This window comes from Cygnus olor, chromosome 15 (genome assembly GCF_009769625.2).
Source record: "Cygnus olor isolate bCygOlo1 chromosome 15, bCygOlo1.pri.v2, whole genome shotgun sequence".
NCBI lineage: Eukaryota > Metazoa > Chordata > Aves > Anseriformes > Anatidae > Cygnus > Cygnus olor.
Genome location: NC_049183.1, coordinates 5,638,751 through 5,662,454, shown reverse-complemented (window position 1 = coordinate 5,662,454; position 23,704 = coordinate 5,638,751). Strand labels below are relative to the sequence as shown.

The following is a 23,704-nucleotide window of genomic DNA, read 5'->3' as shown; positions in this document are numbered from 1 at the left end:
GCACCTAGCGTGGGTTTGCAGACCACGTAAGTGCGAGTGAAGCTTAAATTGCTTCCAGCTGTGCCGCTGCACCTTTCGGAGGCTGTAATTGCCGCTCGACTTTGCGGAGCGGGAGCTGCTGCGGGTGCGGGACCGGCGTGAGCTTCCCCCGGGCGGGCAGGCGGTCACGCTCACGGACGTGTGCTCGGGGAGGGAGCGGGTCTGAAACACTCTGCTTGCCTTGACCGAGGGCCCAGCCCTTCACCGTGGAAATTCGTGGCCAGGCTCCCACTCGCTGGTTCGGGCGTAAGCTCTGCTCACCTCGGGTGCTGGGCCGGTTTGGCCGTCCCTGCCCCGTCCCCGCTCAGAGGCAGCGGTAGCATCGCTGACAGCCCGGCGGCGCCCTGCGGGACCTGAGGCCGTGAGGTTTTTCCTTCCCCGTCCGAGAGGGAGAGGCTTCCAAGCCAAAATATTTCTTGCAGTGTGGCTGGGGCGAGGTGGTTCCCAGTTAGCTGAGAGCGGAATTGGCAGAGAAGCTCTGGTTTGTACGCGTCCCGAGGACTTCGGGAGAGGGACGGCTTCGGGAGAGAGGACGGAGGTAAGTTTTGGCTCGCAGCTCCTTGCAAGGGTCCTTTTCCCGAGCGGCTGAGAACGGTTAGCAGCGTGTCGTACCGCAGGCAGATCTCTTTGAAGATATCTGTTTCGTGCTCGCCTTTGCAGCCGTAATCGGATCGATGGCTTACCCGGGCCGGCGGCACCGTGAATGCCCAAAGGCGCAGTGTGTCTGCGCGGGGCGCAGGAGGGCGCGGCGGTGACTTTAGCCCGGCTCCCAGCTTGCTTGAGAAACCTTTTTCATTCCTCCTTTCACCTTCAGGCTGAGAATACAGCTACTGCTGCGCAGGCTGTTAATTCCTCCTTTCGATTACCGCTCCTGATGAAAGCCATCGGATGCGTTCCCCTGCCCTCTGGGGTCACCTCTCCAAAAAAAAGAGGCGCTTCCCCTGCGCTGCCCAAGAGGGGAGCCCTGGGGCCTGGGGGGGCCGTGGGATGCAAACCCAAAGTGTGGGGGAGAGAGGGGGGAGCCGGGCTGGGGGCTTCGGGGCTGAGGGCGGTGCAGGTGAGGCAGAGACCCTGGAACCCGCCGTGGCTTCAGCTCGCGGAGGGAAACCTCGTGGCCCGTCAGGAGGGGCTGGAGCCTCTCCTTGGCTCCTCCGCGCTCCCCCCGGGGGCACGGCTGGTGCCGGGGGCTGTTTGGGAGGCGGAGGGCTGCTCTCGCACGAGAGGGGAAGGAGCAGGCTGATCTGTGCAACCTGCGGCCGTTCGTGGGGTGCTCGGGGGGGGGCGATGCCTTGTGTTTGGCTGAACGCGCGCCCCTGCTGTCTCTGGGAGGTTTTTTTTTTTTTTTTTTTTTTTTTTTTTTGTTTTTTTTGTTAGTGCATCATGAGGAAAAAAGGAAAAGGCTCTCCCAAAGTTTTGCTCGGCGTTTGCTGCGGGGGGCTGAACGGCTGCTAGAGGCTGAATGGTGAAAGGCTTCCTCCCTTCGGGGGAGCGGCGTGTTTCTTGGGCTATAACTAACAACGTTCAGTTGGGGTCATCGCAATCGCCCGGCTGGGCTGAGGCTGCACCAGGACGCAGTCTTTGTGCTCTCTGAGTCGTTTTGACCCGCTGCTGCTTCCAACTATAAACACTTCCCCGGCGCTTCAGGGTTGCTTATATCATTGTGTAACTCAATATGGCCAGTAATTGATAGTCGTTACAACAATTGCCTACGTAACTTCTCTCCATTTTACTCCTGTTTTGACCCTTGCTTGCCGCTCGTCCTCAGATGAGATTTGCTTGGAGCCCAGCAGCATCTCCCCCAACCCCCCCCCCCGCCCCCAAACAGCTTTCGGTTTTGCAAAACAACGCCTTGCTTTTAGCTGCAGCCTGCAGCTCGCCCGTGCTCGGCGGCTTCTCCCCGAAGACCGTCCGGTTTCCAGCTCCGGGCTGCAGGTAGGGTGCCCCCGCTGCCCTGCGAGGAGCCGTGCCTTCCTCGTCCCTTCCTGCAGGTTGCTTGGGGAGTGGCAAGCGGGTCCGGGCGGCTGCAGGCTGGGCACGGTGCCCGGCTCATCCCGTCCGGGGCGGTGGGCTGGCGGCACGGCTCAGTCGGGTTAGGCTGTGATCTGATACCTCGCCGCTGTGCCCGTGGCGTTCGGTGTGGCTGCTGACACAGACAGTGAGTTTGTCCTTGGGGGGAATCGTGTAGTTTGCGCTTCCAACAGCTCCCACGTGCCGAAAGCGTTTCCTTCTGCAACTGCACCCCCGCCTCGGCGTGGCACGAGGTGTGCGGGGTGCTCCTTGGCGCTGTTTTTTCCCCACATCTGCGGTACGGCTGCTTGCTAGCAGCCTGCGAGGCAGCGGTTCCCTGCCGGGTGCTCAAGTCCCCCCTGTCCAGCAGGCCCCCGAAGCTCCTTTCAGTCCTCGTTTGCCGTTCTGAGAGCTCCACGTCCCTCGTTCCCCCCTTCACATCGATGCGCCCCGGGACGTGTACGCCCGCAGCGGAGCCGCGCGGTGCTGCTGCTGGTGGCAGCACGGCCCCCATGCCCCACGGGGCACGGCAGGACACGCGTGGGGCGCTGCTGAAGGCCGACGCTTGAGCTGTTTTCGGGTCTCCAGAGGAAGGAGACGGGGCTCTAGCAGTGGGGCAGAGCTATCGTGGATGGCACGTGGCGTAAAAGGTGGCTTCTTAGTGTGGGTGCGCTCCTGCTTGGTGGCGGGGAGGAACCCCTCTGGGCTGACAGGGAGCTTGTTCTCCGTGTGAGCCGGGGAGTCTCGGGTGATGCCTGTGCTGCCGCGGCGCCTGACGTGAGACTTGTTGCGGGAACCCAAAACGTCCGAGCCCGAGTTACAGCCCCAGGGGTTAGCGGGGCAGCGGGGCCTGGGCGTTCTGCTCTGCTCAGACCTGAAGTTGTCCCCTCCTCCTGAGCTTCGGCTCGCCACGGCATTGCCCCCTTTGCAGAACGTTGCAGTTGGTGTGGGGCAGGGAGAAAGTAATGAATGGCCCCGTGGATTACGGGGGGGGGAGGAAACGTGAGCGAGGGCAGCTTTGGAGGCCGCTTCGCCCCAGCTGCTGCTGTGGCCAGGCTGCAGCGCGCAGCGCTCGCCCTGCAGGGAGGGGAGGAGAGGAGAGGAGAGGAAAGGAAAGGAAAGCAGGCTGAGAGCGAGCTGGAGCAGAACCGAAAGAAAATCACTGCGGTGAGCTCGTGGCGGCAGGTGCTTCCGCAGCAGGCTGCCCGGTGGTTTTGGGGTTTCTCTCAGAGGAGGTGAGGTACCCGGTGGCACCGCTCTCGGCGAGCGGCCGCGCAGCCCCTCCTGCAAGCTGCGGGGTCCGCTGCAGGGCTGAGGCTTTGCTTGGGTGCTGCCGTCTTCGAGCTCCGAGGTGACTAAAGCTGGAGCAGGCGGCCGGGTGCTTGTGCTTTTCAACACAAATTTGAGCGCTCGCTTAAATGGCACCGATTCTGGTGATAGCAGCGTTGGGTCCTGGCTCCGGCGCAGCGCCAGCGCTCGGGATGCCACCCGGGTGCGAGAGCAGCACGGTGAGCGCTGTGCTGCCGCGGTGCTGCTGCAGGACGGGCACCCCTCTGAGAGGTCACGTTTCGAGCAGCCTGGCTGTTGTCTGATTATGAGCAGTATTTTTAACAACGCGTTGTGTGCCTTCAGAGGAAAGAGCTGCTGTTCCATCTGCCACGGCGCCCTTTGATGCGAGAGCGGTAGCGTTAAGCTGAGCTTGAGTCCTGCTGCTTCTGGAAGGGGCTTTCAGCCTGCAGGCTGCTGGGAAGCGGTCGAACCAAACGGGAGGACGCGGCGCCGTGCGACCCGGCACGGTTTGCCGGAGCCCGATAGGAAGCTCAGCAGAATGTGCGAGAGGTGAAAGGAGCCCAAACCAACAGTTTTTAGAGAACAGAAGCTTTCAGGGGCAGGAAACGGACGGTGAGCGTTACCGCAGCAGCCTGGGAGCCACATGCGTGCTCCGTGGTGCTGTGGGGCCTGGGGCTGCTTGAGGGGCCCTTCTGCTTGGGGAAGGAGTACTTACAGCAGTGTATTTGCTGCTTGCTGGCAGTGAAACTCCTCGTGGGCAAATAACGTTCAGTTCTGCTTCTGCTTTAAAGCTGATGTCTCTTTAAAAATAAGAATCAGGACCCTGTGGCTTTCACTAGTGCCTGTGGCTGCAGAGGGCTTAGGAGGCATCTGTTGCCTCCCCTTTGCGCGGCCACGTCCCCTGTTTTTCCAGGGGGAAGTACCAGTTCTGTGCCCCGCTCGCTGGGGGGCAAATACGGCTGGAAAAAAACAACTTGGAAATCCTTGTGGGATGTTTTTCCTACGGACGCGGCATCCAGCTGATCCCCTCCTGGTACCTGGGCTCCTGGGACGCCTGCACTGGCGGGAGCGTAGAAGGAGGGTGCCGAGAGGGGCGGCAGGGCTTGTGGGGGGCTGCCGGCCCCAAAAGGGCCCGGGGAGGATGCTGAGGCTGGTGGGCAGCAGGAGCATCTCCAGTTCTGCTCTGCGCCTCCTCCAGCTCCGTGGAGCGTTCGTCTGGTGGCGTCGCGGGGGCAGAGAGGTGGCAAACTGGAGATGCGTTAAGGTCGTGGTGCCTTACTGCTCTTGTTGCTGCGAGGGTCGTGGGGCCGGTGCTTGCGATCCCGCCCTGAAGTCCTGGGCCTCCCCGCGTTGGTCCTGCCTCCTGCTCCCTCCTGAGCACCTTCCTGCAGCCTGGAAGCCCCTCCGGGCTCTCCGCGCCCCGCCTGTCGGCTCTGCCTCCGCGCAGACAGCGCTTTCCGTAGGCTGGGTGAAGGGCTGCCAGAAGTGGAGGGGGGGGGGGGTGTAATTTGTTGCGGTTCTGAAAAAGAAACGAGCCTTTGTGCTCTGCCGGTCTGTGAATCACGCTTGTTTGTATTAAGATAAACTCGGTTTTGACAGCGTGGCAGGCGCAGCCTGGCCGGGCAGGAGGTTGCAGCCCGGACGGCTTCGCCTCCGCCGCCTGCTTGTGCCCGCAGAGCTCCAGGGTCCGCGGTTTGAGCTGCGGGACCCCCAGGGCTGGGGGGCTCCACGTGGTGGTCCTGGTCCCGCGTGCGCCCCCGGTTCAGGCCCAGCTCGCTGCAGGAGGGCTTCTTGGCCCCGCTCTTGTGGTTTGGTTTTGTGCGTCGGTGGGAAGAGCTCCCTCCTGTTTCCGATGACCCTGCCTGTTTTAGGGAGCGCAGCACGTAACTCGGATTTTGGAGAGGGTGGATTGGTAAAAGCGAGTCCCGCGCTAGCTGGGGGGGCTTGTTCTGGCATACGCCGCGGGGTTTTTGGTGCTGCTTCCCCTCCCTGAGGAGGGATGGGAAGGAGCCGCAGCTCAGGATGCCTCAGCCCGCGCAGCCAGCTCTGCGGCAGCAGCCCCAGAAGGGAGCCCTGGTCTTGTCCCAGGGGACTTCACGCCAAGCTACGCCAGGCGCTACAAAGCGGTCTCTTAAATGCCTTGTCCTCGGCACGTGGCCCGGTGTGCCTTATCCGGCTCTGAAACCTGCCGGTGGGCTGTGGCTGTCCTGCCAGCACCGGGGCAGCTCCGGCTGCGCTCAGCTCTTCTCCGGGGCTGGCCCCAGCCGATGTTAACGTGTACGTCTTGTGTGAGTGGTGACCAAGCACAAAACCTCTTCTTTTGTTGATTTTTGTTTTTTTCCCTTCTGGATCCAGTCCCCTGCCTCTGAGCTGTGCGTTGGGAAGGGTGAGAACAGGCTTCCTGTGTCATTAGGAGAACAAAGGCTGCAGACAAAGCCTCCCATGTCCTAGAGGGCGGAGGAAGAAGAACTTTTCAAGTTTGCTTACGCCGAGGATTATGTTTGTAGTAGTGGTGCTGTTGAATCCTTTGAGTGCAGTGACAGGAAATCTGCAACACTCCAGACAACTGTGATTAAATGTGGATAAAACCATCTTGGTGTAACTTATGTTCCCGCTGTTGTTTTCAAACCGCCCTTGAAGCGGTTCCTCTAAATGCTTTTATGCTTCAGTAGCAGCAATTGATGGACAACTTAGTCCTACCTGAGCCGGGAGAACACGTTTAAAAACACAGCAAAGCTTGGCGCCTGGAGCTGTGGTGAGTACAGAGGCGTTGAGGGAGGCCGTGCAGGTAAGCGTTGGAGCTGCTAGGGTTAGTCCCAAGGGTGCTGTGCTCACGCCTGCTGGGTGGTACGGCCCAGGGGAACTTCTACCGGTGTGTCGGCTGAGCTCTGCCTGCATGTGCTGGCTTCTTCCCTCCCGTGAGGGTGGGTAGGAAGGGCCTGGGTCCTTGGGCTTGCTTGGCTGCGAGCTCTCCGGAGCATGTTCTTCAAGCTCTTCGGAGCATGTTCTTCGGCTTCTTTGCCTTCTGCCTGTTGAATTTTGAGCGTTGAAGGAGAAGCATTTCCCTCTTCACGCTCCCGATGCAGTGCAGGGGAATGCTCTGGGAGCGAAAGGCAGGAGCTGCTCATCAGCATCAACTCAGGGTTCCTTCTTGGCTCCCAGTTGACTTAGAAACTTCTTGCTTCCTCTCCCCAAAAGGGAAAATAATAATTTATTGGAGAGGGAGTTCTCTACAGATTGACCCTTTGCCATCTCGAGCACATGCTCCTGTTCGTTGTGTGTTCACAGCTCTGGTGTTTCTGCAGAAGGTAGGTTTTGTGCATCCAAAATCGAAGGCAAGCCAAGCAACTTTTATTTTGGGTGAAACAGGAGGAAGGAGAACTTGTAGGTTTAAATTGAGGGACACCATCTTCCTGGGCAGGCAGGACAGGAGGGGAAGTCGTCCCGTTGGTGAACTCTCCCGGTGTGTTTCAAGGAGGCAGTCGCACTGCTGGGGCTTCTCACGCGTGGCTCGTGGGGGATCCTCTCCTGTTCCAGTTCTTCGGGCATCTGCAGGCTGATGAAAACCACAGGAGGCTTTATCCCCCTTCTGCCTTAAATAGCAGGTTTGATTATTTCTTCTCTAGCAGGAAGAGACAAGAATAAGACATGCTGAATCTTTGCCTTCTTTCCAGAAGAATGTCTTGATTTTGGGTTTCCAGCACGAGATTGATAACAGAGCCTCTAGGACTGAAGTGACGACAGAGGATGGCCGCACTGCGGTGTGCGCAAGATTAGTGGGGTAAATGCTGCAGAAAGCACCTTCACCGAGCGCTGCTGGTGCTAGAGCTTTAAACAGGGACCTGGCCAGACAACATCTGCCTGCTGCTCTGCTCCTGGAGCTTCTGCGAAGGCCTGGGGAGCAGCGTGCTCGCAGCAGCCCTGGATAGGTGCCACTGCTCGCAGAATAAATAATGCAGCCCTTGTGTTTCTTCCTCACAATTGACCATTGCCTCTCCCTGTAATGAGAGCTGCCCCTTGAGGGTGTTTCAGAGGTTAGTTAATTAGGTGTAATTGCAGCAGAATAGAAGCCTGCTCTGGGGTTCTGCCTGCTTTCTGTAGTGCCAGATTCTTTAACAAATGATGGAGTCGGTTCCTATACACGTTGCTGGAACAAGTGTAATCCCGAGCCATCAGCCTTCCCCTCAGGCGGCTTGTTTATGCCGATGAAACTGCAGAAGTGGGCTCTGGAAAGGGAGTTTCTGCTCTGGGATCTGTGCGACCGTGGTTCGGATCACGGCAGCATCCTGGGAAATGCATCGCACGAAGCAACGTTAAGTTCTGCTCACATTGTTGGCACGTTAACGTGCTCTCAGCACCCAGCACAGGGGGATAGATGCGGTCTTAGCCCGGACAAATGCCGTATTAAGAGGGATCAATTCATTTCAGCTGATCGCATTGCAACCATTGATGTAGGGACTGCACGGTCTGAAGGGAGCAGCTGCCCGGGCCCGGCCCTGTCTCTGCAAGCTGTGCAGCTGCGCTGCTGTCGGGCTGCCCGAGGTCCAGCAGTTCCAACGCACTTGTGCATTTCCAAAGGCAGAGAACACAGCTACTGCCTCCGGTATAGTCACATATAAAAACATTCTTTTTTTTTTTCCTTGAAAGGATGGGGTTAGCCTCCAGAGGCCAAGTGGGTTTTCACAAAGGAATGTGTTGGCTCGTACCCTGTGGATAACTGCAGCGTGGAGGTGCTGCATCTACCTTTGCAGAAGCACGAGAGGTTCCTCGCTGCACGTGCTCGCCCTGCTAAGCCCTGTGTATCCCTTCGGGCTGAGGATCTGGCTATAAATGTACGGAAGGGAGCATCTGGCTTGAGCCCTCCCCTGGGCTTTAGGGTATCAAGAAGTAAAAATCCCGGCATTTGGCGTGAACGCCAGGGTGGGACTCAGCTTGCTCTCTGCTGAAGTCGAGGCGCTGTCGCTTTCGTTACTGTTTTTCTCCCTGCAGATAAAAGATGCCCAGAGCGGATTTGGGCTGCTTATGGGCAGAAGGGCCCAGCGGGAGTTATGTGAGAGGTGCCTGGACGTTTGTGTCCTGTCTCAGTGCTGCAGGCCTCGTACAGAGCACACCCAGATCTGGTCTGGGCCTCGTTATCCGACGGCTCGTTAAATGCCCATTTCCCCCGTTCAGAGCAGGGCTGGCATCTAGCTTGAGGTTAGCGCAGGAGGGCACGTGATACAAACACTGTCTGTGGGCTGATCCTACGCTCTGCTTTCTGCTCCAAGACCCAGAGGCTTTTAGGATGGTTTTTACTCCTTCGTTTTGCTCGCAGCTCCTGTAGGCGCACGTGGGCAGAGCAGGTGCGCGGGCACAGGCACCGTCTCCGTGGGTCTCCCTTCCCGAAACCTTGCTGGCCCTACAAAGTAGGCAGACCCAGACTGCTGGGCACGGCAGGCTGTCTGCAGGCAGGGCCTTGTAAACCTGACTCTGCTGCAATCCGAAGGCTACAAATAAGGAGGGGTGGTGGCTTGGAGCGGGCTTTTTAAGGCCAAGCAGGAGACCCGGGCTGGCTTTGGACACGGTCAGCGTAGCGCCGAGCTGGGCAGAGCTCCAGCAGAGCGCGCAGGCAGCGAAGGGGAGCAGGAAGCAAATGAAAAGAGGCTGATAGGAAAAAAAAAAAAAGCTCAGCAGCTGGCTCAAAAGCCAAGTTTTATTTTCTGTTGTCGGATGTTTTCCGAACATCCAGATGCGCAGGGAGCGGTGTCTGCGTGCAGCGTGACTTGCAGAGCCGATTAAAGAGCTACAGCAATGTTTTGGAAACCTTTCTGGCCCTTTAGCAGGGATGGTCGTCTCTTTGTGACAGAGCAAGCTCCTATCGAGTCGGGTATAGCTGGAGGGGCAGCAACGAGCGTGTGGGGCTGACGGGGGTGCAGAGGTGCCAGGGGCACGGGGTCTGGCTCTTCTCCTCTCTTCCCTCCCTAGGAAAGCTCGGCTCCTGCCGAGCCACATGGGGTCCCCGGTGCCTGCCCCGCTCCCCGGCAGCCCCGTGTCTGTGCGGACGGGACTTCCACCAGCAGCCTGCCTCGGCCGGGCTGGCGGCTTTCCGCCAGGAGCGGGTGCCAGGAGCCGGCCGGGAGCCGTGCGTGCGGCCGCCTGTTTGCTCTGCCCACCGCAGCCTCGGCGCTGGAATGCCTGCCTGGGGCGGGGGCTCCCAGCCCGTCCTCGCTCTGAGCGGTCGCTTTCAAAGCTCCCTCAGTGCTCGCTCTTTAGGCTAAGCCGTTGCCTTTCTGTAGGATTAGTTTTTAGAAGTGAAATGTTCACGGGTTTTGAACCGCTCACGGGTAGCTGCTGCTGCTTGCGGCAGTCGCCAGCCAGCGCTGCCATCAGGAGCTGCTGGGTGAGGGGCTTCCTCGGGTGGCTGTGTTAAAGGCTAAAGTGAAGTCCCAGGCAGGAGTGTGCTGTGTCACCCAGTGCATTCTAGACTCTGCTTACTGGTTTTGAGGACTTTTTCACTGGGGAGCTGGTCTGTCCCTGCTGGTAGCTCAGATGTCCGGAGGGTGCTGAGCCAGGCGCCTGGCTGGTTCAGCCGGACCCTTGGGCAGTCTCCAGCGTGGTGTTCCTTGTCTTGACAGGCCTCTCGGTGTCTTTCTCACAGCTCTCCAGTTTCTTTGTGCACATGCTCCGTGTGGCTGGTCCCTTTGGGGACCCGGCAGCGTAAGCTGCCTGCTAGGCAAGACCAGCTCTTCAGCCTCACTCAGGTTCCCGTGACTTACCTCGGTGCTTGTCCTGGTGCTCGGCAGGCTGAGACCTGGCAAAACCTTCCCAAGGACAGGAGGGAGTGATTTCAAAGCAAGAGCATCTCAGTCTGTGCTTATCACAGCACGTGTGGGAGTGCAAGCACGCAGTGTCTGGGCATATTGCATCGGGAATGTCGGTACTGGTTCCCCCTCCTTGTCTCTTTTTTGGATTTATTTCTAGGGTCTGCGTGGCATAAAGCAGTACTGAGGTGCCACCCTGTTTGCTTGCTGTGGCATTACCAAGTCACTGCCTCACGCAGCGCGGAGGCCCCGGGGTGGGCCTGGTGGTGGCCAGGTGGAAGCAACACCCCCAGCAGATGCCGAAGGGCCTGGAGGAGCTGAACTCCCCCTTGTTGGGTGCCTGGCCACCGTGGCCACTGGACATCTCCCACCCTCGATTCACCCCTCAGAAGGTTTCTTTTCGGATCCCCGTTTAGCCTCAGTCTCTGCCAGAACATGAATGAAAACTGGTGGGCCTGGGGGGTGCCAGCGCAGCCCTCGCTTCCTCAGCAGGTCAGCTCTTCGGACATGTGCAGGGCATCTTTGGTTCTGCTGGACCCCTCTGCTGCCTGGTGGAAACACGGAGCACCAGAAAGGCAAAGAGAAACGCCTGGAGCTTCCTTTTCCTTTTCCTCCAGGGCCGCTGGAGGAATAGGGCCCCTCAGGGCTGGGGAATCCCTCACCTCCAGGAAGAACTCCCCTTGTGCAGCTGCCAAGCCTTTGTGCTAATCCGAGTTTGGGATTGTCACCGCTGGCTTAGCTGAGCCTCAGAAGCTCTCGGCGAAACGACTTCGCGGCTTCAAAGCAAGGAAGCTCTCGGCGCCGTGCGTGGCGGGGAAGCCGCGAGCAGGCGGTGCGGCAGCGCGGCTTTGTGCTGGTGTGCGTGCTCGGCTGTGCCTTGGTCAGAGACGGGGGTTGTTGGCAGCAGGTCTTGGTAGTTTGGCAAGGCAAAACGCCCTTCCAGCACGCAGAGCTCTCGAATGCAGGAGACGTGGCAATGTGGTTGGGCTGATCGATGGCCGGGCGTCGGTGCCCGTGTCAAACTCACACCGTGGTGCCGCTCGCGTGAGCGTGCTGTAACTCACCTGCGTTTGGAAGCGAAGATGCATTCCTAAAGCATCCCGTGCTCATGGCGGCCTGTCTAGGCAGGATTGAGTGTCTGGGGCATGCAGCTCCCCAAGGCTGGCATCGCTGCATTTGGGTGCCTGAGGTCTGGAGATCTGCAAGGGAGGGAAGCGTCTGTAAATCGGAGTGCTGGGCTCCGGGGCAAACCCACCTCCTGCGCCCTGGAGCGCAGCTGGGAGGTGCTGAGCTCAGTGGTTCTGGCTGGCCAGCTGCCCCGTCCCCTGCCGTGAGAAGTCCCTTAGGGGCTGGTGCCAGGAGCCCTGTCCCGCTTTGGCCCCGGGCTGTGCCTCGACCCTGGCAGGGGGTGAGCAGAGCTCCCGCAGGTCTCACCGCGTCTGCTCTCGGCTCGAGGGACTTTGACTCAAAGTCGTGCAAATCTCCCTTTCAGCCGGGACTTAAGCCTGCTGTTGAAGCCCTGTCATCTTTGACTCGTTAATGCTTTGTTTCTAGCTGCTCTTGCCTGTTCAAAAGGAGTTTGTAACCGGCTACAAACACATCAAGCAAAGCCTTTATTTTGAATACTTCTCGCTGGCCAGGAGAAGGTACCTCCCTGTGGCTGTGGTTTATGTTGGCGTGGTGTTGGAGTTGGGTAGTGCTAACCTCTGTGCTAATAGGGACAGGCACTGGTTAGTGCTAGTACTGTTAACTACTTCTTAGATTAGCTCTCAGCTAAAGGCAGCAGATCTGTGACTTTAGTAGATTAGCAAATCTAGCTTTACTATTGGAGCCGCAATTCTTGTTTTTAACCATCCCGATAAGGTGGGTTTTTCAGCCTAGCCATCAAAATGAAGAAATGGAGAGGATGGGTGGTTACAGCCCAGGAGTGGGGCGCTGGAGCTGTCCCAGCCCAGGCATGAACGAGACGGTGGCCCTTGGGAGCAGGGGTCCGGGAGTACCGCGGAGGGCTGGTACCATGTCTCGAATATTGTGCTTGGTCCTCTCCTCTGTCTCCAAAAAGGGGCAGGGGGGCTGGAGAGGGTATGGGATAGTGATGGAAATGGTCCAGGGGACGGAGCAGCGGCTGGGACCCCGCGGGGACACCACAATCACACCTCCCCGTGTCTCGTGGTGGTGGCACTGGGAGGTGGTGGTGAAACACCAGGGAATGGCGTGGAATCGCTGACAGCCTGTGGGAGCAGGCAGCGAGCTGCTGGGCCTCGCGGGGGCAGGGCTGGATGCCCGTGGGTGCCAGCGGGGCTGGCCAGGGACGTCCCCTCCGTCCCCAGCTCCGTGGCTGTGGGTGCAGGGACAGAGAGCGGCCTCTGGGTGGACCAGGCAGGTGCTGCTGGTGGTTTTGTCCTCTGCATGCCCCGAGCGATGCTGAGCATCGGTGGCCGCTCGTGCTGCGTCTGCTGGTGGGAACGCTCATCTCAGTTGCTTACTGAGCGGCCAGGGCTCCTCCCGCACTTGGACAGCAACTCCGGGCAGGATGGGGTCGACACAGGCATCTGCCGTGGGCTCAAGCTTCACCCGGAGTCGTGCAGATTTTCTGTTTGCATCCGTAACATCCGAGTAGTGAAGTCTTCTTTAAAGAGAAGCATTTCAAGTCATTTACCATTGCCCACAGCTTAGTTTAAATACATAGATGGCTTTTTATGTTTCGCATAAAACGCTCACGCAGCTGTTGTCTGCTTTGCACAAGCACCCGCCTGGAGGTGCTTTGCTGGGGTGTCGGTACCAGGGCTCGAGGCTGCCCTTGCTCGCAAGAAGCTCCCTGCAGCACTGCCTCGATGCTGGGTCCTTGCAGAAGCCGCGCTGTGCCACGTGCCGTGATGCTCGCGTACAGGCTCGTCAAGTCCAGTTGGTGTCTACAGGCACAGATAACAAATTAAAAGTTGTGGCTTTTAAACCCCAAACCGCCAGATGCTCTAACTGGAACTACCACGTTCCCCGAAGTTGTTTTTATTAGCCTAAAACACCCTTGTTTAAGGTACAAGAGGCCTGACTCGCCCAAGTCAGAGTGCCACGTGAGCTCAGCCCGTACCAAAAAGGCACCCGCAGAAGCGGAGGAGGTGCTCAGGTTTCCTCGCCCCGGTCCGTGACGGGGCAGGCGGGTGAGCTGGTGGGCACTGGGGCTCGGTGACTTCGTCTCACCGTGGCCCCGGGGAGGCACAGCCGAGCTCCGGGGGTCTCAGCCCCACCGTTGCCTCCGTGCCGGCAGCGTGCTGGGTGCTGCCCGCGTGTGGGCTTGGCCTTCCCTCCCCTCTGTCCCACGCAGCTCGGAGAGCCGCAGGTGGGGCTGCAGGGGCGTCCTCCTGTGCAGACAGAGCCGGGCTTCTAGAGGGAAGCAAACCAAACAGCAGCGAAGCTCCTGCTGATGCGTGGCTGAGTCAGGCGGCTCCGAGCACCGCGGCTGCGCTCCTTCGTCCCCCTTGCCCTTGGGTGTGAGAGTCGTCCTTGGACGCGAGGTGTGCGTCTCCCTCCCTTGCGAGGGGAGGCTCAGCGACTCACCGCCGCCTTGCCGAGATCAGGTCCAGGTGGAGCTCACCCTCTGCACCCGGCTGTGCTTGTGGGGGCCGAACGAGCCCAGCACCAGCTGAGCTCCCGAAGGCTCCCTCCTGCGCCTCCGCGGCGGGGGAGCGGAGGGCGATGCGCCCGGCGGGGCGAGGGCAGCCTCTGAGCGTGGAGCTGATGCTGCAGCTCCCTTCTCCGCCTCTTACAGCCTGCTTCATCCTGGGCTTGTTCCTCAGCTCGCGGCTGTGGGTCTCAAGTATACAAAGGTGCCTCGGTCTCTTGAAATGAGGATTTGCATTATTTTATTTTTTATTTTATTTTTTTTAGAGGAAAATGCCCGACTGTCACAGCAGCTTGAGAAATGGCAGCAGTGGCAGCCTGGGAGGAAGGAACCAAAGGCACTTTTTTCAAGTCTTTGTTTGGACCATGAGGAATGACTTCGGTGTTGCCCTTGAACCGCGTCCCGCCCTGCTGGAGGTGCTGTGATCGCCCTCGGCGTGTCTCGGGAGCGTCCCTGCTCCTGGGGTGTGCCTGCCCGCACCCCGAGACGGGCTTCTCCCTCCCCTGCAGGCATTGCCTAATTGTGCAAATGTTTCAACTGTGTGGCCTAAACGTGTAACACGTGGAGCAGTTCATTACCACCAAATCCTCTTAATTGGGCCCTCCTACTGGGCAGCCCGTTAATGAGTTTTCCCAGTTATGATAGAAGCTCTTTAAACAACATAAAAATAAATAAAGCCCCGGCAGAAAATCCCTGGACCGTGTTGAAAGAAATAGTGCGCTCACCGATGTTTCAAGACAAGGCAATGGTTCCGTGCCAGCCAAGTGCCGGTTAACCCCTCTGTGCCGAGCACTTGTGTTTTAGGGAGAACTGCTGCAGTTTGGTGTCAGTTTAAGAAATCCGCTGTCATTAACCGCAATCTTTGTCTTGTGGGAGAGGAGGGTAGGGAGGCAGCACTTGTTAGGAGGTGTTTCCCTCATCGGGAGCTCGCGTGAGTGTGTGGACGATGCTCAGAGGGCTTCCTGGTAACGCTGCTCTTGTCCTTGCAGGTGAAGGACCTAACCAAGTACCTCGATCCCAGCGGACTTGGAGTCATCAGCTTCGAAGATTTCCATCGGGGGATCAGAGCTATCAGAAATGGAGGTGAGTCTGGTGCCGCGGTGCAGGCGAGGCTGGGAAGGTGCCAGGCTCTGCGGCGAAGCGGGAGCGAGCTGGGCTGGTTTGCTGGGAGTCCCCGCTCCGCGCTGGGTGGAGAGCGAGGGGGTGGCCGGGTGCGGTGAGTAATAGGGTTGAAAAGGGTGGCACTGCAGTTGTGGTGGTGGCTGCGTGCTCTCCTGCTCACCAGGAAAGTCCCTTCCTAAACGTGTGATGGAAACAGCAAAGCCAAGGAGAGAAACTCCCTTCTGGTTTGGTATCTGCTCTCCCCTATGGCTCTGTGGGGCTTTGCTGCTCGGGCAGAGGGGCGACTTGGCTGACCATGGGTCATGGCTGGAGATGCCCCTCTGAGTGCTGCAGAGCACGTATCTTCTAACCTCTGGCCACTGATGCGTTTACCTCCGCTCCAGCTGTTTGGAGGATCAGCACGTACAAATGCTTCCTGGCAAGAAGCACGTGAGACGGGCTTTGAACTCGCTGCCTGGTAGGTAACCTTTACACAGGCCAGTGGCAGCTCTGATGCTGCTCTTGAGGGGCTTGTCACAGCTTCCAGAGCAATAGCTTGGGGAAATGCTGGTATCTTTCTGGCTGGCTGGTGTTTGAACTGCTTTGCTGAAGAGGGGAGGAAAAAAAAAAATAAACACAGACTTTTTTTCAATATGGGATTCATCTCTAAGACAAGTTTTGGAGGTTCATTTTGGGGCAAATGTGTTTTTAAGGACAGGGTGTGAAAAATGTTGGAAACATCGTGCTGAGCAGATGTAACTTTAAATGTGCAAATTGGAAGCGTCACATTTGCACATTAATCAATTCTGTTTACGGTAAGGACCGTCTTAAATTTCAGCGTTGCTTTCATGCAGGGATGAACATGCGCCGTGTTGTCACCCCTGCACGCCGAGCATGCTTTTGAGCACTGATAGAATCAAAGACCAATTATTCCCGTACAGACCAGGTTTGTTTCATGAGTAGAAAAGCCCTGAAAAGCAGAAGCAGCTTCTGTTTTTTGTCGGCCATCCATCCCTCCTCCTGCTCCCCTGGCTTATTTGCGCGCAGCTCTTCCCTGTGTGGCTAGGACTTGTGTCTTGTGGCAGCTCCAGAGCTTTGGTGGCTGCTGTAGCTTGACGGGTGGCTGAGTGCAGTTCTCGTGGTGCAGGAGGAAATGCAGCATGCTATTAATTTGTAATAAATTGCTACTGGAGTAGAGCATGTTTGTGAAAGCCACGGCTTGTATTTCTCTTCAATAATTCATTGCTCTAGTATTGTGCTGTATTAATTGGATGGAAAAAGCAGATCCGGACAAAGCTTTTAAGATCCTATTTATTAACCTTGTAAGAAATTGCTACGTATTTATTACAGTGGTTAAGAACGGCAGAGCTCTCTAATGTTGCACAGCATTGAGCAGCTATGAAAAAACGTGGGACAGGGCACAGAGTGTTTCTTCAAGTCTTGCCAGCTGAGCAGTTGTTCACGTTGAAATGGTCTCGAGGACTCGTTGCTGCTGTTTAGGTGGCCGATATTGATCTTCCCTTTGTAAAGACAGCAGAGGCTGTGCTTGCTGCTGCGAGTTCCTTTTAACAAGGCTTTATTAATTAGCTTGGCCTTTTTTGAGCCAGGGAGAGCTCTGTTGCATTTCCTGGTAGACTGTAGCTCTTTGGTCCATCCCTGAAGTGAGACCTGACATAACATTTGTGGTTATTGGGGATTTCTCACTGTTCTTAGCCCTTCTGGGCTTCCCCTGGCCATGGAGCTGCCGAGGGCAATGGCCATTGCACGGTGCTGTGGCTAGAATGAAGGAGCAGGGGGAGAGGGGTTGCAGCATCCCAAAAAAGTGCGTGATCTAAGTGCTTTCTTCAGACTTTCCCCCTCAAGTTTTGGGCAGGAATGATATTGGCTGCCAAGTGTGCAGCTGGGTGAAAACCCTGGGCCTGTGTGCAGGCGTGGGCCTAATCTCTGCAGGCATTCGTGTGTGGCAGCCGCGCTAAGGAGCGGGGTGCTAACTCAGGAGCAAGGAGATGCTTGGCTAATCCATCTCCACCTCTGGGGAGGGAGGGAGAAAGAACCCTCTTTGGGAAGCTTGCGCCTCGCAGTGACTGCCTTAATGCAGGTGAGGTTTGTTTCTGAGGATGCTCTGCTTTCCTTTCCCTCTCCCCCCTGTTGGAGGCTCTCTGGAGGCCAGCAGCTGTGACTTTCCTCAGGCTCCTGTGGTCCAGCCCGGCAAACTGATGGTGCAGACACAAAACTAGCAAAGCCTGCGTAGGCAGCTGCTTTCTTACAACTGCTCTCGTGTTCAGTTAGCCCCTACGGCCAGGGAGGACAGTACGCTCAGTCCTACCCCCGTGCCAGCTGTTGGAGTGATCCCGCTGGCTGAGGAACGCTGATCTGGGACTCCTGGGACGTGCCCCTGCCGTCAGCGCAGAGCGAAGCTTTAACCACGAGGAAGATTTAAGAAGATTTAACCACGCGGCACCGAGAGCTACCGCGCCACCTCTCTGCTACGGTGGAGAGATTCTTCATAGGTCTGGTCTTGGCTGCTGGAAGCTGCTGTCCTGCCAGGTGATGCTGACCATGGAGAAAAAGAGCAAAATGACTTAGGTGCTGTAGAAGCAGGATTTGAGGTTATGATGAGAGATTCTTTAGCCTGTTGTGGCTGCCTTACCTTCCACCCTTCCCATAGAGAAGACTTAATAGGAGAACGTGGTCCTCAGCGGTATTAAAAGATAGCAAAGGACGTTTTTTTTTTAAAAACCCTTTTCCTTACTAGTTAACTTCTTAAGGTGTGTAATGCTGGGGAAACCCACAGCCCGATGAAAGCAGGGTGGGCCTGGCTCAGTGAGCGCCCGTGGGACCTCCCCGGAGTTGTTCTGCAGGGGAGCTGAGCTGGGGAACCCGTGTGGCTGCTGCCTTCCTCTTGCTAGGGCTGAGGGGGGATCTTCTGTGTAAGAACCGGGTACGAGGAGCTGCGTGCCAGCTGCTGGGAAGGAGTAAGGTCTCTGCCGTGCTGGCAAGGAGCTGACCCTGGGACAGGGGGACAGCGAGATGGAGCCTGTTGTTTGAAGTCGACGCGCCTGGCCCAGAGCGGCTCTGGTCTGCGTTTGATGCGGGAGCTGCTGCAGGGCCGTGTGGCTGGCAGACACGAGAAGTGGGCAGGGTCAGCCACGGCTAGATGTGAACAACAAGGCTGGTGTTCACAGGCGCTCCTTTCTTTGTCAGGATATTTAAGAACCTTTTAAGTTCAAACACCTGTTTTTTTTGTTTTTTTTTCCTGCAGAGGCCTCTTGGCATCCAGTAGGATATTTTAATGTCTCTCTGTAGCAGACCAACGCACTTAAATTCAGTAGCAGAGATGGACAAATCCTGTAATTAACGCTCGTGCTGCGATCTGAAACATCTGTAACGTCTGCCTTAAAAACAACCCCACGCGGCCCACGGTGCAGGTTCCCTGCTGCGTGCAGGGCGGGCTGCTGGTGTCCCTTCGGGGTACCGCTGCTGACAGCGGCGCCGTCCGCCCGCTCCGCTCCCCGAACAGAAGGAGCTCTGTGCGGACAGCGCGTCCGCTGAGGCACCGGGGTTGGGCCCGAGGATGGAAACAGTCGAATCCCTTTTCAGATTCTTGAACTGAAAGCTCTTTGGATTCGGGAAGATGGAAAATACCGCTCCGGAGCCAACACCCAAACCTGGAAGCTGCAGCGGAGTTCCTGCCTGCTGCAACCGCTGGGGCACCGCCCGGGGGACGCTCGGCAGCGCCGGGGTCGTCAGCGGCGCTGGGCTAACGAGCTCGGGGCGGGCAGCCTGCGGGGTGAGCGAGGCCTGCGGCAGGAGGAGCGTGGCCAGCCTCGGGTTCCCGAATGAGCGGCTGGGGGCACGAGAGCAGAGCTGTGGAGCGGGCGTAGGGCAGGGGGCGAACGGCAAACCGAGGGCTGGGGCTGGCCGGGTGCTGGGGCAGGCTGCTGCGAGGCCCCGGCCGAGGCCGCTTGCTGGAACCGGCGGTGGTGCGAAGTCGAGGAGGCCGAAGACGTCTGTGCGGGGGCTGCACCACCCTCGGCTGCTGAGAGCAGCCCCGGGAGCACTCCGGCTTCTGCAGTCAGCCTTCCGCGCCCTGGGACGGTCGGCGTGCTTCTGGCAGCTGGACGGCAACCCAGGAATCACTTCCCCCAAAGAAAACCCCGTATCCAGCCCTCCTGCTGGATGCAGGCCGAGCGTTACAGCTCAAAGCATGCAGCCAGAGAGAGAACCGCACGTCGGATGTGAAACCAGCTCCCGGCTCTGCAGGCACGGCCCCGGCCGGGCAGCGTCTCGGGGACCCCTCTGTGCCTGATGGTGCTGGGTGATCCCGGCGGGGATCACGACCCCAGCTGCCCACGAGGCGCTCAGTGCCTGCATGGGACTGCTGGCTAGCACGCGGTGGCTCTGAATTTCCGAGGAGCCGGGCTGGCTGCTGCCCCGGCTCCGCAGAGCGTCTGAAGGTGAGCAGCCTGTTAGATATCTGGCTGGCTGGCAACATAAGCCACTGTGTGGTTCGTGTGTAGCTTCTTTCTTTGTAGGATCTGCATTGCAGATGGCTTTTGCTCCACAAAATGCAGGCTTTCCTTGCACAGAGAGAATTCCAGAAGCCGAGGCGTGCATTCCCTCGTACGCTTCCAACCCAGTAATTATTTTATGAGGCTGCATTTGTGTGGCAGTAAGTACGACAGTATTGCAACAGGCCCCTGCTAGCATCGGAGCACGCTTCTGTCAGCGGGGAGCGCGGGCCCCATTCGCTATTCCAGGCGCTTGCTTTTTAAAAGGAGAGTATTCACCGATGCCTAGCAGATGGGGAGAGAGCGAACGTGCACGTTCAATGGCTCGGAGAGGATCTGGCACTGCCGTGAACGCTTCCTACTTCTCGGATCTGCTGATCTCTTTATTCCTGCAGCATTGCTGCAGTCAAGACTTATCCCGTTGGTATTGCCTGTTGCTCACCCTGGTCGTGCTGTCCCTGGTTAGGGAGGCAGCCCGTGTGATGGCTGAAGGTAGAACAGATGCCTCTTTGTGTACGGCTGCCATTCAGAGAACAGGGGCTGCCATGAATGGGAAATCAAGATTGATTCATGAGCAAGAATAAAATCAAAATTGCTCTGATTAAATCTTCTGCCTTTTTTGCATCGCATCTTGTTCTGCTCTGGCATATGCTGCTTGTTGGGATAAGGAATTTATGAAGATAAGTGTTAATTCCTCCAGTGAAAGGAGTGAAGGCTTAAATGTCATATTAAAATGTATATGTGTACTTAGGAGGGGAGGAAAAAAAAAATCCCCCCGCTGTTCTTTGTAGCGAGCCTTTCTTGGAAGAACCAAACTTGGTTTTCTCTTGAAATAGCGGTGCTTGAACGCTTGTCCTGGAAATTGCTGAGCCTGCCGGTGGAAACCTGTGAGGGCAATCAGTTGAGTTTAACTCCTCGCCACAGGGGTGTGGATCAGGAGCCTCCATCCTTGTCTGACGGAGGTGAGCTGCCTCAGCGGCACCCCGTGGCTGCGGCAGCCTGAGGTCTTTCTCCATCCCTGTCCTGCAGAGGCATCGCCAGCGGCAGAGATCGGGCGTTTCAGCGGGGCGCTGAGTTCTGCAGTGTTTCAGCAGGGCGCTGAGGTGTTCTCCTGTGGCAGGCTGGTCCCCAGGCCCCAGATGGACAGAGGTCCTCGTCACGAGGAGCTGAGCAGCTGTGAGGGCAGGCCAGCTCTCATCGCTGGAGGCTGCTCCTGGATGGGGTGAGGACAGAGGAGAAAGCCCCAGGGCAGGCGACACTGGGGTGTTCGCTCAGCCCACGTCATGCTGGGGAGAAGAAGAGCCAGTCTTCTGCTCCGTGGAGCCCAAAATGCTGCCCAGCGCGTGCAGCTGCTCGGCTGCCTTCAGAGGGGGGCTTCCGCAGATGCCTGTTGCCCAACCCCTTGTTCTCAGACCTCTTGAAACAAGGGGAAAGCTGTACCTGCTTGAGCACCTGCTTTTGTTCCCTACGTGTGTTTTTAATAGCTGCCACTGAGGGAGCTGCAGGCTGTGTGGCCGGAGGGTAAGGATGCTCTGTGTGCCCGGGAGCAGCTCTGGAGCAGAGAGGAGGTGAGGTCAGTGCTGGGTGCTTCTGGTGCTCACCCTCTGCTTTGGAATACCATCGTGCCAAAAAGGATGCCTTCAAGCCGCTTCGACTGCGAGGAAGGATATCTACTTGTTAACAGGAAAAACAGGAACAAAAGCACCACCTGCAGAGTTATTTCTCTCCAGCCCCGTGGCTGCCTGCGCTCAGCGAGGCTCGCTCCGAGCACGGAGCTCCCCGCAGCAGCACGAGCAGAGCTGTGCTGGAGACGGGTCTGAGACGCTGCTGGGAGGGGGCGCTTCTGGCTCCCGAGGGCTTCCTGGCCCGCGTTCCTCTTCATTTGTGTCAACAATCAGGGGTGTTCGTTTGTTTTGTACCTTGGCAGCTTGGTCAAGGGTTACATCAGGGATAAAGCTGGCCTGCTCCGTGCCGTAGCGGGGAGCGTGTCTTCCCAAAAACAGCCTGGCAGATGACACGCTGCAGTGACCTACTTTCAGGGGAAGCGCAGGAGTTGTAGGAGCTGTGTCCGGAGGCCTGCTCACAGCTCTGGAACAGGAAGGGCAGGGAGTTGCTCAAACGTGCTGCCACTAACGCTTAGCAGCCCTCAGGGACATGGAGAACGAGAGATTTGCCCAGGAATCCCTTGCAATTTTCAGGATTCTTTCTTTATGAATATTTTGGATGCACACACCAGAGGAATCTTGCTGCATCGAGTCCCTGCCGCTGACTGTCACGGGCTGCAGGTCCCAAACCGAAACAAAATCCAACGGAGGCCTGGTTCATAGCAGTGCAAAGCTGTGATGCAAAATCCAGGACCAGATGCCCAAAGCAGCACCCCCTGCGTGCACCCCCTTGCTAGGGGCAGCGCTGCTGCACAGCCACACTTCTTGCACAGCCAACCCGGGGGGACTGGGGGGGCTTAGCAGGGACAGCCCCGTGTCCTGGTGGAGTGAAGTAAAGCAGATTTGTGCCTGCTGCTTAAACCCTCAGCCCATAACCCAAGCCCGCAGATGGACGGCCTGAGTTTGGTGCCAGGAAGAACGCTTTTCTCTGGCAAAGGAGAAGGGAAAGCGCTGCAGGGCTGCTTGTTTGCTTGGGAAGGTGGTCAATGTGAAAACAGAAGAGTTTCGTTGGAGTCCTGGAGACGTGGAGATGGAGTCCTGGGGAGGTTCTTGGTGCTCGCTTCTATGGAGAAGATGACTATAAAAAAAAAAAAGCTGCTTCTGTTAGAAAATAGACTTTTCTCATTATCCATCTGCCGTCTGTATTTCTCCGTCGTGTTTCACATCTCCGTTCAAAGAGCGTGCTGTTTTGCTCCACATCTGCTGCTGCTGGCCCAGCTTGTGGCCGGGGAGCAGGAGGAGGCTGGGCTGGTGGCTCCGGAGGGGTGGCAGCAGCTTTGCTCCTGGGTCCCCTCATCTCGCAGGTTTGGATGTTGGCTCCCGAGTACGCCCAGGAGCGAGGGATTATTGGTGCTCTGCTCCAGGCTGGAGGGTGAGGGACGTCTCCTCGGTCCTCACCAGAAAGCTCTGGCTGCAGAGCAGGGAGGGACGCTGCCTGAGCGTGGGCACAGGGAGGCGAGCAGCCCGGCCTCCTGCCTCTCCGAGAGCCGGCTAGCCAGAGCTGTGGGCACACGCATTCCTTCCTCGTTAGGAACCCAGTCGATCTGGTGTCACTAATGAGGGGATAATTACTTACCTAGGACTTTTCCTTCTCGGATAGCACCGCTTGGCTCTGTCACAGCCCGGAGGCTTGTGTCTATGTGGTGAGCGTGCCAGTGTGACGCCTTGACAGACCGAGGTGGTGCGGGCTTATTTCTTCTGAGCGTTTTCTGCTCTTGTTCTCAGGCAGTGGCTGCGATGTGGCTTTGCTGGGAAATTGGTCCTAATTGCAGGGCTGTGGTATGTGAGCAGCAGGCACGCTGAGGCCCATGCCCTGAATGGAGAGGGATGGGTGGCAGCACGTCCCCTGGGGTTCTGGCCGAGCCCTGCCTCGCTTCTTGCCCTCTGTCCCTTTGTCCGTACCGAGCTGTCCGTGCCTCCTGGGCTGGGGTTGCAGCCTGATGTGTGTGTAGCAGAGCTGCTGTGCCCCCCTGCTCGGCACGGTCCGAGGCTTGAGTCCTCCTATTGCTTCTCTGCTTCCTCGTCTTTGAAACCCGTTTTGTTTTGAATGGAGTTTTATTCCTGCAGTGAGTAGCTATAGAGACCTCAGCAGGAATAACGTGACAGCTTCCATCAGAAAGGCTGCTGGTGAGCCGGTAGGATCTGGGCAGCATCGTGTCTGCTACCTCTCAGCCCCTTGGATCCATTCGAAAAGGTGTAACGCCGCTGGATTTAAGAGGTCTGGCCCTTCCAACACAGGGGTCTTCCTAAACTGCCTGCCTTCCCCCGGAGAGAACGCTCAGATGCAAGTAACGGTGGTGGATTCCCTTCCAGCTAATGAAAAGTTACCGAAACCTTTGAAAACTGGCCCAATGAGGTTTATTAAAACTTCATCTCCCCGGTAATTAAATTAGCTTTGAATAAAGTGCTGGTGCTCCCTGCTGGTGCAGGCGTTGCGGGGTGTGTGGTTCCTGAGGGCTGCGTTCAGTCACTGGGTTGCCTGCGTCGGCTCCCGCTCGCAGGAAGGCCGGGCTGTCCACCTGCCCCACGCCTTGGAGGATCTCAGGATGGAAAAAGGATTAAACACCAACCTTACGGGACTCTCCTCCCTTACTCTTTTTTTTTTTTGGCAATCTGTTTTTACAGAAGCCGAACAAAAAACCAGCTCTCCTTCAGCAACACCTGGCACGCCGC

At 57.6% G+C, this 23,704-nt stretch overlaps 1 protein-coding gene across 2 annotated transcripts in view; it reads left to right on the top strand.

Moving 5' to 3' along the window:
* Positions 1-23,704, top strand: part of RAB11FIP3 (RAB11 family interacting protein 3) — a 72,958-nt gene that overhangs the window by 4,451 nt on the left and 44,803 nt on the right. For both annotated transcript variants that reach the window (XM_040574469.1, XM_040574470.1), the window contains exon 2: positions 14,745-14,838. In XM_040574469.1, coding sequence (XP_040430403.1) covers positions 14,745-14,838 — 94 coding nt within the window. The remainder of the gene's footprint in view (positions 1-14,744; positions 14,839-23,704) is intronic.